Genomic DNA, 13,997 nt, shown 5'->3' with positions numbered 1-13,997 from the left:
CGCTGCCACTCTTTCAAAAATCAGTTCCCGCCAGCTGTTTTTTCCTCGCCGGCAAATAAATAATAACACATTTTTACGCAAAACAACGTTGATTATGAACGATATCAAACAGTTGAAGGACCAGCAACGCGACAAACATCCCGGATTCGATGCTTACCTGGATTGCATGACCCGTTCCCTCTTCACGGGCTTGGCCACATTCTGCTTGGGTGCGTCGCAGTAGATTTTCCTATGCCCCAGTGCCAAGAAAAACCGATCATCAATTGCATAATAATTTACAAATTACAGGCTTTTCCGGCACCTACTTTGCCCAGAAGATCATTCAATCGAAGATCCGCTATCCGGCCAAGTACAACATTTTGGTGGCGTCGTTGGTGGCCACTGGCATCTCCTATCAGGCGACATCCTCGCGCACCCGTTCCTGCCAGGCCGCCTGGATGGCATTCGAGGATAAGCATACGATACTGAAGGAGGAAACCTTTTAACAATTGCAGTTTGCAATTCCCACTTAGCTTTAGTTATGAAGAGTCTTGGGCCGCTGCTGCGCCTGGCCCGGGCTGCTGTTCCGCTGCACCTGGTCCGGACTTCTGTGCCGCTGCGACCCGCTGGCGTGGGAGCTTTTCATGCACGCTTCAAGTACACTCAGCATCAGGGCGTCAAGGGCATAAAGAATCGGAAGAGCTACTTTGAGGCGCAAATGCAGGCGGGCCAGCAGGGCGATGCGGATGAGGCGGAGGAAGAGCGAACCAATGGGATTCAGGCTGACATGCGCTTTCTGGATGATCGGTAAGTAATGAAGAGAGTGAGAACACACACATCTCTTACTTGAGGTCCTCTTCCACAGCGCCTACGATGAGGTAGCAGGCGGTGCCATGCGCATTAGCCGCGACATTGCCAGCGCCCAGCAAGTGCTCATCCTTCAGCCGTATGTCAAGTGGTCCGCCAAGAGGAAGGACATGCCCAGCGATGTTCGACCGGAGGATCAGTTGGCCGAGGCCAGTGCTTTGATACACTCCTTGCCCAATTGGCAGGTGGCAAAGGCGCTCAAGGTGCCGCTGGAGAGTCTCGAGCGGAAGACGCTCTTCGGCAGCGGCAAGATGCTGGAGCTGAAGGCCTTGATCGCCGATCTGCGTCAGGAGAAGCATCTCACCTGCCTGTTTGTCAGCAAGGGCACGCTCTCTTTCGCACAGAAACGTTTCCTGGAAGCAGAGTTCCGTCTGCCCGTCATAGATCGCTATTCGGTGGTCATACAAATCCTTCGTTTGCATGCCACCACCGCCGAGGCGCGTCTGCAGGTGGCCATGGCCGAGTTGCCGTACATTTGGTCGCAGGCCAAGGATGCCAGCGTGACGCAGACGCGTCGTCAGGGCTATGCGCTGACCGATATGCAAAAGGAAATCCTGCGTACCCGCGAGCGCAAACTGCGCGCGGAGCTGGACAGAGTGCGGCGTCAGCGGCAGCTGCTGCGACAGAAACGCAAGCAGCAGAACTATCCCATTGTGGCAGTGGTTGGCTATACGAATGCGGGAAAGACATCCCTGATCAAGGCGCTGACGGTGGAGGATGCCCTGCAGCCTCGCAATCAACTCTTTGCCACGCTCGATGTGACGGCCCATGGAGGACAGCTGCCATGCAATCTGCAGGTGATCTACATGGACACGGTGGGCTTCATGTCCGATTTGCCCACTGGTTTGTTTGAGTGTTTTGTGGCCACCCTAGAGGACGCCATGCTGGCGGTGAGATGCTCGCACTTTCCTTCTACTTTGTGTGCAATTTAATGAATGTTTTGCCCTTCTTTCAGGATGTCATTGTTCATGTCCAGGATCTATCGCATCCCTGCCATGTAGCCCAACGCACCCACGTGGAGTCCACGCTACGTTCCCTGGCCTTTAATGTGTCCGGCGGTGATCCAGCCACCAGCCAGCTGCCACCCATCATCAACGTTTACAACAAATGCGATTTGGTGTCTCAGTCAGCGTCGGATGTGGATGCGGAGGCTGCCGCTCATCATATCTCAGCGCGAGCCCAGACCGGACTGGAGCCACTGCTGGCGGACATAGAGGAGCAGATATTGGCCGCCACGGGGCGACGCAAGCTGCAGATGCGCGTGCCCAGCGGTGGGCCCGAAATGGCGTGGCTCTATAAGAATGCCGCCGTTGTGGACACCGTGGCGGACGAGGCATATCCCAATCGCCTGATGATGCATGTGGTCATCAGTCAGCGCACCCTGGACCAGTTTAAGCGGCAGTTCTTGTGATCTTTCTAAATTCTTTATTATTGCTCTGGTTTCTTATTGAATTGTTAGTGTTGTTGTAGTTAGTATTGGTGTTTTGTTCACTTTTAAGTTCTATTATAAATATAAAATTTGCTACCACAAACATACAAATAAAAGTGTCTAAAAATATCATGAAATAAAACTTTTATATAAGACTATATAAATATATTTTTATATGTATATTATTGCACAATTGCAGAATTCCTTCCCCCTCTTGTGCTCTGTGGATTCCCAGTGCTCTCTTCTAAGGAACTCTTCTTTGTTTTTTTATTTTTTAATCGAACCACAACATTATTCTATAGCTAATCCGACAAAGTGCCCCCCCGCCGCGACTCTTGCATTGGCACAGTAGAACTAGACAAAAATATATGGTATTTCGGTACTAAAAATAAAAACTCAACCAACTTACAAAATAAACAAACAAAATTAAAAACTAACTTTAGATGTACACAAATCAAATGGCCCATAAACTAAATCTATCAAAAAACAATTTTTAGCCCTCAAAATATAAAAATTCGATTCTGTTGCAACGAAAAATTGATGTAAATATGGATATTAATGTGCTGTAGCTTTTTTGTTAAAAATGTATATTTACAACGGCTAAAACAGTTCTTAGTTTTAATTTAATTATTTTTTATAAGCAAGCAAATATTGTTGAATGTCTGCGTTACTTTTATTTTATTTAAATGGAATTTTTGAAACAAAATGTTGAGCCTTAAAATTTACAGTTTAAAATTGTTATTTTCAAAACAAAACTTATGCTTTAAAATTTATTTTTAATTAAAATTTCTTTCGCTGGCAAATGTAAAAATAAAGCAAGCCAACTTAAAACAGAAATTATTTTATGTATAAAATATAGCACTTTTTCATTTAAAATCTTAAAAACATATCTAAAAATATTAAACTAGTTCTTGGTATTGAATTGATTTTTTAACTGATTTTTGAGTCTTGTTTTTTTGTGTGTCCGAATTTTGTTTGGCAAGTAAAAGGGTTTCGATTCCCTTTTTTGTGCTAAAATGTAATCTTAATTAATTTTGTGCCACGTGAAAATGCAATATCCGTGGGGCAGCAAAAATTCTAAATAATCTTCGTCATTAAAAAATTCGATTTTGTGTTTAAAAGACCTTTTTTGACGCGTTTATCGTGGATCTACTCCTTGGAAACGATGAAGTTCTTAGACCTAAAGCCGCATACAACAATCAGAACCCCTGAACCCCCGGGACGACCATCTTAAGCCTACGTTGGGGAATGCGTGAAGGATGATGCGATGAGCCAACGGAACAGCTGCCAGAGTGGCGCCACAATCACAAAAACAAACAGTATGCAAATGATGCGACAATTCTTGAGCAGGCTGACAATGAAACGTATGAATCGGATGAACATAGCAATGGAAATTGTACTATAATGTGTTGTGGAGGATGAAGGCTGGTTGCCGCTGCCCATGCCGCCGTTGGCCATTGCCAGTTATAACTTGGCTATGTGGCACTGCGCCTGCTGGTTGGCAGCCATTGAGTACTGTGCAAATGGCATCAGTTGGCAGTACTCCAGCAGTTGCTGCTCCAACTCCCGCAGGCACTTGCCGGGCGCATCAACCACACGCAGCTGTCCCGAGTCGCGGCACTTGAGAAGGTAGCCGCGCTGTATGAGCGCTTGGATGGCAATATTGAGATTGTCCAGGGCCAGGCAATACGGATGGACATGCGGTGCGGCGCCGCCAGGCTGTTGCAGCAGCTGCTCCACATGTTTCTGCACGCGCACCAGCAGATCCTTGTTGCTGAACTCAATATCGAAAGGTATCTGCAGGGATTAGGAGTTGTATTTATCAGGGATTTCTGTTGGTTTCTGTTTATGCACTCACCTGTCGCAACGTCACAGCCAGCTGGTAGTAGAGACACAGGAAGGGCGCCAGAGCGGCCAGTATGACATGAGCGCACTCGTTATCCTGCACCTTAATTCTGCCACTAGCCTCCAGCTCCAGCACCTTCTCATCGAGCAGCAGCTGCAGATGAGTCTCAAACTCTACAGCCTCACGATTCGATTCAATGATGAACTCATGCTGGAACAGGCTATCCATGCTGCTCACATACGAATGCAGCGCCGACAGTGTGCTGTCATAGGAGTAGCTGCCGCTCGACTGCTGCTGCTCCTGTTTGCGCTGCTCCTTGAGTGCTGCCAGCAGCAGATAGGCTGGTCTGGCCAGCCAGAAAAGGCACGGATTCACATACAGCTGCAGGGCCAGCATGGGCACAGCCACGGCCATGGTTGAGGGACACAGGGCATGCGCCTTCATGCGCTTCACATCGATCTGTGTGGCCAACTGTTTGGCCGCCAGCGGCGTAAACTGTAGCCTTGCCTGCGAAAATTGCACAATATTCGAGTGTATCTCCACGGCGTCAATGATGTCCGCCTTGATGCTGCTCGCCTTGATGCTCACGTGCGCACCCAGCTGATTGAAGATTCGCTTCAGGTGCAGCATGCCACGCGACAGCTCATCGATGTTGGCCGAACGTTGCGCGTACAGCTGGCTGGCATAGTAGAGGCTGAGCAGGTTAAAGGTATTGATGACAATGCGACGCTGTTGCTGGTAGATGATCTCATTGGCCAGCTGCTTGATCAGCTCAATCTCCTGCCGATTCAGCTTCTGCAGATGTCCGCCCACGCCGGCTCGCTGCATGCGCTGCCCACTGTCATGGCCGAAGAACTCACGCACCGAAATGGGGTCGCCAAAGTCCAGGAACATCTTGCCAAAGCGTTCGTCGATAATTTTAAGCGCCTTGAAGAAGCCTTTGGTTGTCTCTTTCGGCTTGGGCACGCCCAGCAGCTCGTACACGAACAGCTGCTCCTCGAGCACCCGCTCATAGGCCACGCTCACGGGCACAATCATCACATCGGGCACCTCGCCCGTGAAGTACGGCAGCAGGGCCATCGACAACAGTCCCACCTTGGGCACCAGTGCCTTGAAGTTCCTCGAGCGTGTGCCCTCAATGAAGAACTCCACACCAATGTGATAGTTGGCCACCAGGGCATACATGTACTCCCGGAATATGTCCCAGTAAAGCTCATCGTTGGAGAAGCTGCGACGCATGAAGAAGGCGCCCGTTTTCCTGAGCATGGTGCCCATGCCAAACATTGAATGGAAATCTGCAAAGGATCAACAATGAATCAAACTGAATGGTTGAACTTTCATGGCAAAAACAAACCCATTCCTGCTGCTATGCCAGGTATCTCGATGTCGTAGTAGTAGCATATGTAGGACATCAGTATGAAATCCATGTAGCTGCGATGGCTCGGCAGATACAGCACCGGACACCGGCCCATATCCTTGCGCACATTCGCCATGCTGGCCGAATTGACATAGAAACCATCACAGATACGCTGGCCAATGGCCGTTATGGCAATGCCGCACCAACGTATTATGGCCATATTCCTGTCCAGCCCAATCTCATCGATAATGGCCTTGGCCTGCTGCTGCATCTTCTTCAGCGGCTGTTGCGTTTCGCGCGCATAGTGCTCCAGTATGGAGCGCAGTTTTTCGCTGCCCAGGACATGCTGCTTGAGCTTTTGCGGATTGAGATAGCGCTCGAATTCGTAGGCCACCTGCGGATTGAATTCCCTGGTCATGGACGCCTCCTTCCCTGGCTGTATGATGTTCTCAAAGTTGCGCATGTAATCGGCGGCAATGGAGGCGGGTGTGGGAGTGGGTGTGGGTGCAGATGAAGCTGAAGATGTGGGCGTGGATGCGTCATCCTCGAAACGTCGTTCTCTTCTGGCTGGGCCACCGCCTGGGGTTGTGGCTGTGGCTGTCGCTGCGGCTGGGTTCATTTCCATATCGTTGGACTTTACCTGGTGAAGAGAGACAGACAGACAGACGGGCGATGTTCAAGCAAGCGATTGAAGAATAAATTCAGCAGGGTTCCGTCCCGACTACCGAATCAACTGTCAAGCAGTGAGCAGCAAGCAGTCTGTGTCTCACTTAACAGACACAAAATGACACACATACACACACACACACGCACACACTGTAATCACAATCGTAGTGGCACGCTGTTTGCTTAGATATCTCGTCCCGTCCCATAAAGTGTATTATTATCTGCCCGTTTTTAAGGCTTGCTGCCGATCCAATCAGCGGCAAACGACAGCGGCAGTCGTCGCAGTGGCAGTGCGTGTTAAAGGTGATGGAAAGGTGTAGGGGGAAGGCAGGCAGCTACTTTAAGCAGCTGCTCAAGCTCCACTCCGTCTTCAAACTCAAGCCGAGTTCAAAAGGTGCTTACAGTTAGCACACACACACACAAGCATACGATTTTATGCGGGTCATGACACCGCTACTTGAAAAGTTGACTCAACAAGCCCTCATGCGATCAGGCCATAATCTCAGCTTTGACTCTCAACTCTCACTCAAGCATTAGATTTGCGACCACTCCTTGCGTGTCTCGTGTCACGACACGTGCGCATATCTAGTGGGGTGGATGTTATCCCCCCTATAAACGTCACTCATCAGGTGAGGTGGTGCGGCGGGCGGCAACAGCACCTGGGCCGACAAAGGCCTTTTTTAACGACTTTAAAAGCTGTAAATGGACACACGGAGGCGCGTTTCTACACACACGCACATATACACCAAGATAAGGGCCAAGAAAACACCTGATAGCACGCACACACACCCACACACGCACACCCGCACGCTAGCTGCTATAGCTGCCAATAGGAAGAAATGCAATGATGTAAAATAACAGTTGCTGCGTTTCGCACAGCCCAAACCCACACACATAAATTGCATTAATAGGCAGGGGCAAATGTTATATACACATGTACGCCCCCGGAAATGTGTATTTCTCGTGTGGGGTAACAATATTTGTAAAATGCATTTGAACAATGCATTTTTATATGTAAACATTTACTTGGTCAAGATGAGCGTTTCCACAAAACGCCACACGTAACGCAGTTTTGTCGGAAAACAATGTATTATTTGTTTAACAAATGCATTTGGTTTTTGTTTTTTTTTTTTTTGTTTTTAGCAAAGAGATTTCAAGGCACTTTCTATTTATATGGCCCCCTCCGCTTAGCTATGAGTGGAGGAGAGTCTGATGACTAACTTGTGGCGTATGTGACACACACTCTTCGGGTTGTTAGGCCTCTTGCCAGGTGTTCTCTTTTTATTGCCAAATAAACTACGAATATGATTCACACAACCTGATAACAACCTGATAATTGATAACCCATTAATGTTTCACGCTGATTACAGCGTATTTTGGTTGTAGGGCATTGAAGAGTCGTTGCCCGTCCAGCCGGTAGGCGTTTACGTACCACAAAAATATATTCGATGCGAACTGAGTTTCTGGGGCAACACAAATTTTGTTTACGGTTCACTGGGGTTTCACTCTTAATACATCTAAATCACATAAGTATGCCCATCGATTTGCAATTTCAATTTTGCGAAATGTTCGATTTGTTTCAACGCGCAGGGCAGCGACGGCGACGGAGGCGTCGTGTTGTCGAAAAACAGCTGCAGGTCGATATTAGTGGTCTATGCACGATCAGATAGGGCCATGTCATGCGAAAAGAATGACGCAAAGACACAGCTGAATTAAATAGTGAAATTGAAAACGGGAATGTAACAAGTTATATGTTTTAATTGTCTTTTGTGATTACAGCAAATATTTTTTTTAAACTACTAACTAAATTGAACAAATTAATCAGCCTGCACGTGCGTACACCGCCTAAGACAGTTTTAAGAACGAGTTCCGCCTATCGCACACAAGTCCCGATAGTCAACGATAATGGTTGTATGACACTAAGTTTAAGTGCCAACTGGAGCAAAGTATTTTGTAGCTTTCTTTGATTTTAGTGTCATATGACCATGAGTATAATCAAAACGTTGTTACCAGCTAAAAAAATGTGTGTTTAATTTTTGACAAAATCCACAAAAGTATATATGTACATCATACATCACTGCCTGATCAGGTTGTGATCCAGGTTTAGCCTCTGCAGAAGTTTAAGCACATTCTCCATGCTTCCTATCTGCTGGACTCTTAGCGGCGCCATTACTTTTTCAAATATCAGTGTTTTTTCGATAGATTATCGTATGAACCTCGCTCTTTACAGTGCGGACTTAATTTTTTTCAATTTTAATTAATTTGATGGAATTTGACAGCTTTCCAAATAAGAATATTATTAATATTAAGTAGTTTTAAATAAAATGCAGCATGGCGGATTGAAAACCGCCAGGTGTAATATACCTTGCGCACCTGGAATTTTTTGTGACGTGTTTACCTGACGTCGACACCTTAATTTGTCTCTCCAATTTCGCAACTTAAAATTTAAAACATGAATATTTGAGTTTATCAAAGACAGCAATAAAAGAAGACAAATCAAATCAAGGAAAACAACGTCCAGCGGTGATTCGGAGATTTGTTGGACGATAAATGGTGGTTTGTTCATCATAGTACAAAGTGCAAAGTAAACAATTTTAAAAAACCAATAACCACAGCCATGTCGGTGTGGAATCGCATTTTGGATGCACTGATTGTGCTGGCTCACATACTGAGCGATCGACTGCTGGAGTGTGTCCTGGGCTGGTTTCTGGGGCCGCACAAGCGTGTGTCAACGCCCCCGAGCGTCGAGCAACAGGTTTTGCTGACCAAAAGTGCCGTCGAGCTGGCACAGCAGATACGCGAACGTAAGCTGAAAAGTTACGACATTGTGAAAGCCTACTGTGAGCGCATCGAGGTGGTTAACCGTGACATCAATGCGGTGGTGGACGGGCCCTTCCAGCAGGAGGCCCTCGAGCAGGCCAAGCGCATTGACGCGAAGCTGCTGAATAATGAGTACACGGAGGAGGACTTCCGGCAGCAGCCCTTCCTGGGCGTTCCCTTCACCACAAAGGACAGCACCTCGGTGGCGGGCAAGCTGCACACCATGGGTCTGCTGGCCAGGAAGACGGAGCGCTCCGCCGAGGATGCCGAGTGCGTGAGACTGATGAAGAAGAGCGGCGCCATCATCATAGCCACAAGCAACGTGCCTGAGGTGAACAAGTGGATCGAGTCGAGGAACATGCTCATCGGCTGCACCAACAATCCGTACGATCTGCGTCGCTCGGTGGGTGGCTCGTCCGGCGGTGAGGCTGCTCTGATTGCCTCCTGCTGCACAGGCTTTGGCCTGGGCACGGATATTGGCGGCTCCATACGCATACCGGCCTTCAATTGCGGCGTCTTCGGTCACAAACCTAGCGCGGGAGCTGTCAACATGGCTGGCTGCACCTTCCGCACGGGCAAGGAAAAGGAGACAATGGTGTGTGCGGGTCCCATGTCACGGTCCGCCAAGGATCTGCTGCCCATAATGCAGGTGCTGCTCGAGCCAGAACTAAAGTCTGTGCTGAAACTGGACCAAAAGGTGGATCTGAAGCGTCTGCGTTACTTCTACATCGCCAGCAATGGCATGCCGCAGTGTAATCCCATCAACACCGAAACGGAACGCGTGATGTACAAAGTCCGCAAGCATTTCGAGAGCCTCAACGACGGCAAAGATGTGCGCCATGCCAATCTGCCGAATACCAAGCTGACCGGCAAAATGTGGCGCTACTGGATGAGCCAGGAGCCGGCCAACTTCAACTTATTGCTGGGCAACGGCGTCGAGCTGAATCCCTTTGTGGAGCTCTTCAAGAAGCTGCTGGGACAGAGTGATTACAGCATGGCTGCCATTTACGGACTAATCGATGGCGTTCTGCCCAAGGAGTCGGAGAAACTGATCCGCGATGCCACCAAGAAGTGCAAGCAGGCACTGCACGAGCTCCTCGGCGACGATGGAGTCCTCTTCTTCCACAGCGCACCGCGAACAGCGCCATTCCACTTCTATCCGCTGGTCAAATTCAATGATTTCGCTTATTTTAGCTTGTTCAATGTACTCCGCCTGCCGGCCACTCAGGTGCCCATGGGTCTGGATGCGAATGGCATGCCGCTGGGCATCCAAGTGGTGGCAAACGCCAATAATGACCGCCTCTGCCTGGCCGTGGCTGAGGAACTGGAGCGTGCCTTTGGTGGCTGGGTGCCGCCGTTTCCTCTAAGGAATTGAATTTATTTGTGATTATGGATTTATAGATATTGTATTGATATTGTATGTACTCCCTTTGGGTGATTGGGTATTGCTTGAGACTGTCGCGAATGCATTTTTGTTGAATCAATTGAATTGAATAAAATTGTATTATTACTTTTTTCAATAGTTATTTAGTTTCTTGGAGTTCATTAAAAAAAAAATCAAGGCAAGCTGCATTTGGAATCCAAAATGCAGTATTTCATCGGCAAATTCGATAATCTGGATAAAAGTCTTCGGCGGCCGTGTGTTTGACTATTCTATTGATATGGCAGCACACTCGACGCGAATTCTGGCAGTCTGGCAGCCCACACTGACTGACTTAAATTCTGCTTACGCGACCAACCGTTAAATTTTAATTTTTGCTCATTTAAGAAATCGCTGAGCCAACAATTTGCTTGATTTGGAAAATCTTGTATTTTTTTAGGATAAATATTTAAGACCAATTAAGTAAAATAATCCATTAAATGCTTCAAACTCAAAAAGGACAGGCAAGTAACTTAGAAATACATAAAAAAAGTGTCTACATATTGAACTACATTCATCCTCTCACCCTCCTTGGTTTTGGTTTTATAATAAGATGTCTGCCACTTAAGGTATTGATTAGGCAAGCATCCATCCCCTTCGTAGTCAGATAAGACCATCTAAGACCTCTTTGAACTTTTGTTGTCCCACACAGCAGTGATAAATGGAGCTGATGTCAGGAAACACTTAACCTGAAAATTGTCCAGTGCCTTCCCTGGTTGGCTGGGGTGGGGGGCCTGAAGATGTTGTCGCGCTGTCAACAATTAATTTGCTCACACACACACACACACACGCGCGCACACAGCCGCACATTCTTAACACATTGACAACTTTCTGGTCTCCTTGTGGAGCTGCTCCTCCCTTGCAGGAGGAAAATGTGCATGCCAACCCACCCCCATTCGATGGCCATAAATTTTGTGCAACACGGAGCAGCCTCCCTCATTCCCCCCCATGTGATGCCCCGTTTTGTCTAATTTGCCGTAGCTGTGAGCAGTGGTCCTCCCATGTCCCCTGTCGGTTGAATTCTGCTGACCAAGCGACAAATATGCCTTAATATTTTGAATGGACCAACAAAAGTCAAGTGTGTGCGCGCGTGTCGTGTGCAATTGTCTGAGTATTACTACGGTTCTTGCTATTACCGTTGTTGTGTCCTCCGAGCTTTGCTTTTTGTTTCGTGTGAGTCTCCACTCCTCTCCCTCTGTCCCTGTCTCTATCTGTCTTGTTTTGTGCTTCTGTTTTTGAAATATTAACGACGCCCTTTTGCTGTTTTTTTGTCATCCTCTCCTCGTTGTCGTCGTCGTCGCCTCTCCGCTCACAGTCATTCGGTTCATAACTTTGCTTTCAAGTGTTTTTGCCTGCATTTTATGTACAATTTTCACAATATTTGCAGGGGATTATCTTTTCACTATGCAAGTGGTTGGCTTGGGGGGGGGGGAATGCGGGGGAGCCACCATATGCAAATGTCGACAAATGTGATTGCATGTGGGGTTGTGTTTGAATTGTCAGAGAATTTCAGTTATGTGCTTTTGCATAACGCTTAAACAATGGTAAATAAATGCCACAGAAGAGGGTAAACTGTACGCTTAATATATTAAATCAAGTTTATGCAGAAATCTACTATTATTAACTAATCTTGGAAAAAGTTGTTGAGGCCGTTGGGGCCATATTTTACCTGTAAATTAGTATATTTTCAGCCTCGCCAAAGACTGTGTTCCATCCAAATATACACATTAAAAATCTATCAAAAAAGTTAGCTTCAAATTAAATTTAAAGATGAGTTTTCCCCTCTTTTAAACTCACATAATTTTCAATTTTTTATGTCTCATACACACTTAAACCTTTTCATTTCCCAAACCTCGAAACTGAACTCCAATTTGTGCTTTAGCTTGGGCTCTTTGTGTCTCAAATGTAAAATTATGAAAATGGGAAAAAAAATCGTGGGGCATATGGTTACTATCCGCGCCTTTGACAAATCCCCAAATCCAGCCACTAAACATGCATTTTTTATGAACTCCCCACAAGCCTTCCCACCCAGCCGATCAGCCATAGGAAATTTGCCTATGCAAATGGCAGGAAAAAAATAGTTGGACTCTCCTTGCGTTTTTTGTTTAGTTTTTTTTTTGTGATTATTTGCTGTTGCAAAAACGTCTACATTGTTGAAATTCCTTTTGCGAAAATTGCCACGTGACACAAAGGCGTCTGGAGCACACACAGCGAGCGCCTTTTATTGGCCTGCCTGTGGATTGGGGCACATGGCATGAGGGTTTGGGGGCAGCCAACACAATAGGCCCGAAAATGACGTTGCAACAATTAATGTGAACAGTTTTGCAGTCGTCCTCGACGTGGCCGTTGTCGTCGTAGTCGTCCGTGATTTATAACGTGCATAAAATTTGCGGTGCTCTGGCAAGCACCCTACCCCACCCAGAAACAGCCAGAACAGCCAGGGAAGACCACCCAATTTTGGTCGCGGTGCAGTTTTGGTGGGAAATTCGGGTTCTGGAGGATCTAAATCGGCTAGAAAAGTTTTTAAATTTATTTTACGTATTTTTACAGAAACAAAATTTGAATATAAAAGTTTATTGATGGTTTATTTTCATTAGAAAAATCTATTTAAAGAATATTTTCCGATAAAATAATCTCCTAAAATATTTATATCATTTTGGACCAATTTGTTATATTTTTATGTGGGCTACATTTTTATAAACAGATTCAAAAATCATTTTTGTTGATATTTTTGACAGCTTTTAATTTTAAAAATAAAAAACTAGTTTTCCTTTACATATTTGGTATTTGTTTTTTCATGATCTATCAGCTATTTAGCTGCAATTTCTGGCTCATCCTCTGCAGCCCCATTAGCAGCTCTACTCTCATGTTTGTGCTCTACGATAATTTTTGTGCGTTGGGTTTGTGCCACGCCTCTTCTAGTAATTTATTGATAGTTATGGGACGTTTCATACGCTTCTAATAAGCTGACCCCCACCGCCCTGCCCGCCCTGCAGCATTCCTTTCTGTCTGGTCGCCTATTTGGAAACTATTTTCATTTTGCGTGATAATTTATGTGGCAAACACAAATTACATAATCGTTTGGCCATTTATGCAAATTAATTGAAAACTTTGCACAGCAATCCCATCCCTGCTGTCCTTCGTCTCTGGCCCTGCTCCATATCTGATTTGACTTGGGTTTCTTTCCAATTGGTGTTTATTTTTCTTTTCAATTGTCCTTCGCCTGCGAATCTTTATCTTCCTCTGACATTTGCCTGTGCTCTGCTCGCTTGGCTTTTTGCTTTTTTCTCCTTTCCTTGGCATTTGCAGTGGTAGGTGCAATTTTTTCTTTCTTCCCAATTTACAATAAAATTCAATAAGGTATTGGGGATGGACTTAATGGTGATTGACTGACAGTAACTGCCAAATGTGTTCCGGAATCCGTAGGAGGCTAGGAGCGTGAATGTGTGTGTGTGTGTGTGTGTGTGTGTGTGTGTGTGGGTGTCTCCGCAGTGTTTTCGGGTCTGTAATGCAATTTTATGTGTGTATTCGGGAACGAGCGACATGTGTTTTGGCTGTGTTTTACTTTGTGTAAATCCAAGTCTCGTTCTAAGCTGTTTCCTTTTGTTGCTAA

At 46.3% G+C, this 13,997-nt stretch overlaps 4 protein-coding genes across 4 annotated transcripts; 3 read left to right on the top strand and 1 right to left on the bottom strand.

Annotated features, from left to right (window-relative positions):
* The first annotated feature begins 16 nt into the window (after positions 1-16).
* Positions 17-501, top strand: LOC117898777 (transmembrane protein 141). Its single transcript, XM_034808413.1, has 2 exons — positions 17-209; positions 289-501. Exons 1-2 carry the CDS (start codon positions 95-97, stop codon positions 483-485), a joined length of 312 nt encoding a protein of 103 aa, XP_034664304.1. The 5' UTR covers positions 17-94; the 3' UTR covers positions 486-501.
* On the top strand, positions 500-2,396 carry LOC117898774 (putative GTP-binding protein 6). The gene is made up of 3 exons (XM_034808407.1): positions 500-786; positions 845-1,736; positions 1,802-2,396. Exons 1-3 carry the CDS (start codon positions 521-523, stop codon positions 2,255-2,257), a joined length of 1,614 nt encoding a protein of 537 aa, XP_034664298.1. The 5' UTR covers positions 500-520; the 3' UTR covers positions 2,258-2,396.
* A 1,022-nt stretch (positions 2,397-3,418) lies between these two features.
* Positions 3,419-7,766, bottom strand: LOC117898771 (dihydroxyacetone phosphate acyltransferase). The gene is made up of 4 exons (XM_034808405.1): positions 7,577-7,766; positions 5,476-6,118; positions 4,134-5,416; positions 3,419-4,072 (listed from the first exon to the last, which is right to left on the bottom strand). Exons 2-4 carry the CDS (start codon positions 6,101-6,103, stop codon positions 3,740-3,742), a joined length of 2,244 nt encoding a protein of 747 aa, XP_034664296.1. The 5' UTR covers positions 6,104-6,118; positions 7,577-7,766; the 3' UTR covers positions 3,419-3,739.
* Positions 7,767-8,583: 817 nt separating this feature from the next.
* Positions 8,584-10,476, top strand: LOC117897752 (fatty-acid amide hydrolase 2). The gene has a single exon (XM_034806793.1). The coding sequence runs from the start codon at positions 8,762-8,764 to the stop codon at positions 10,337-10,339; it is 1,578 nt and encodes a 525-aa protein (XP_034662684.1). The 5' UTR covers positions 8,584-8,761; the 3' UTR covers positions 10,340-10,476.
* The last annotated feature ends 3,521 nt before the right edge of the window (positions 10,477-13,997 follow it).

Source organism: Drosophila subobscura, chromosome O (genome assembly GCF_008121235.1).
Source record: "Drosophila subobscura isolate 14011-0131.10 chromosome O, UCBerk_Dsub_1.0, whole genome shotgun sequence".
Classification (NCBI taxonomy): Eukaryota; Metazoa; Arthropoda; class Insecta; order Diptera; family Drosophilidae; genus Drosophila; species Drosophila subobscura.
The sequence above is the reverse complement of the archived record's forward strand: the minus strand, read 5'-3'. Positions and strand labels throughout refer to the sequence as shown.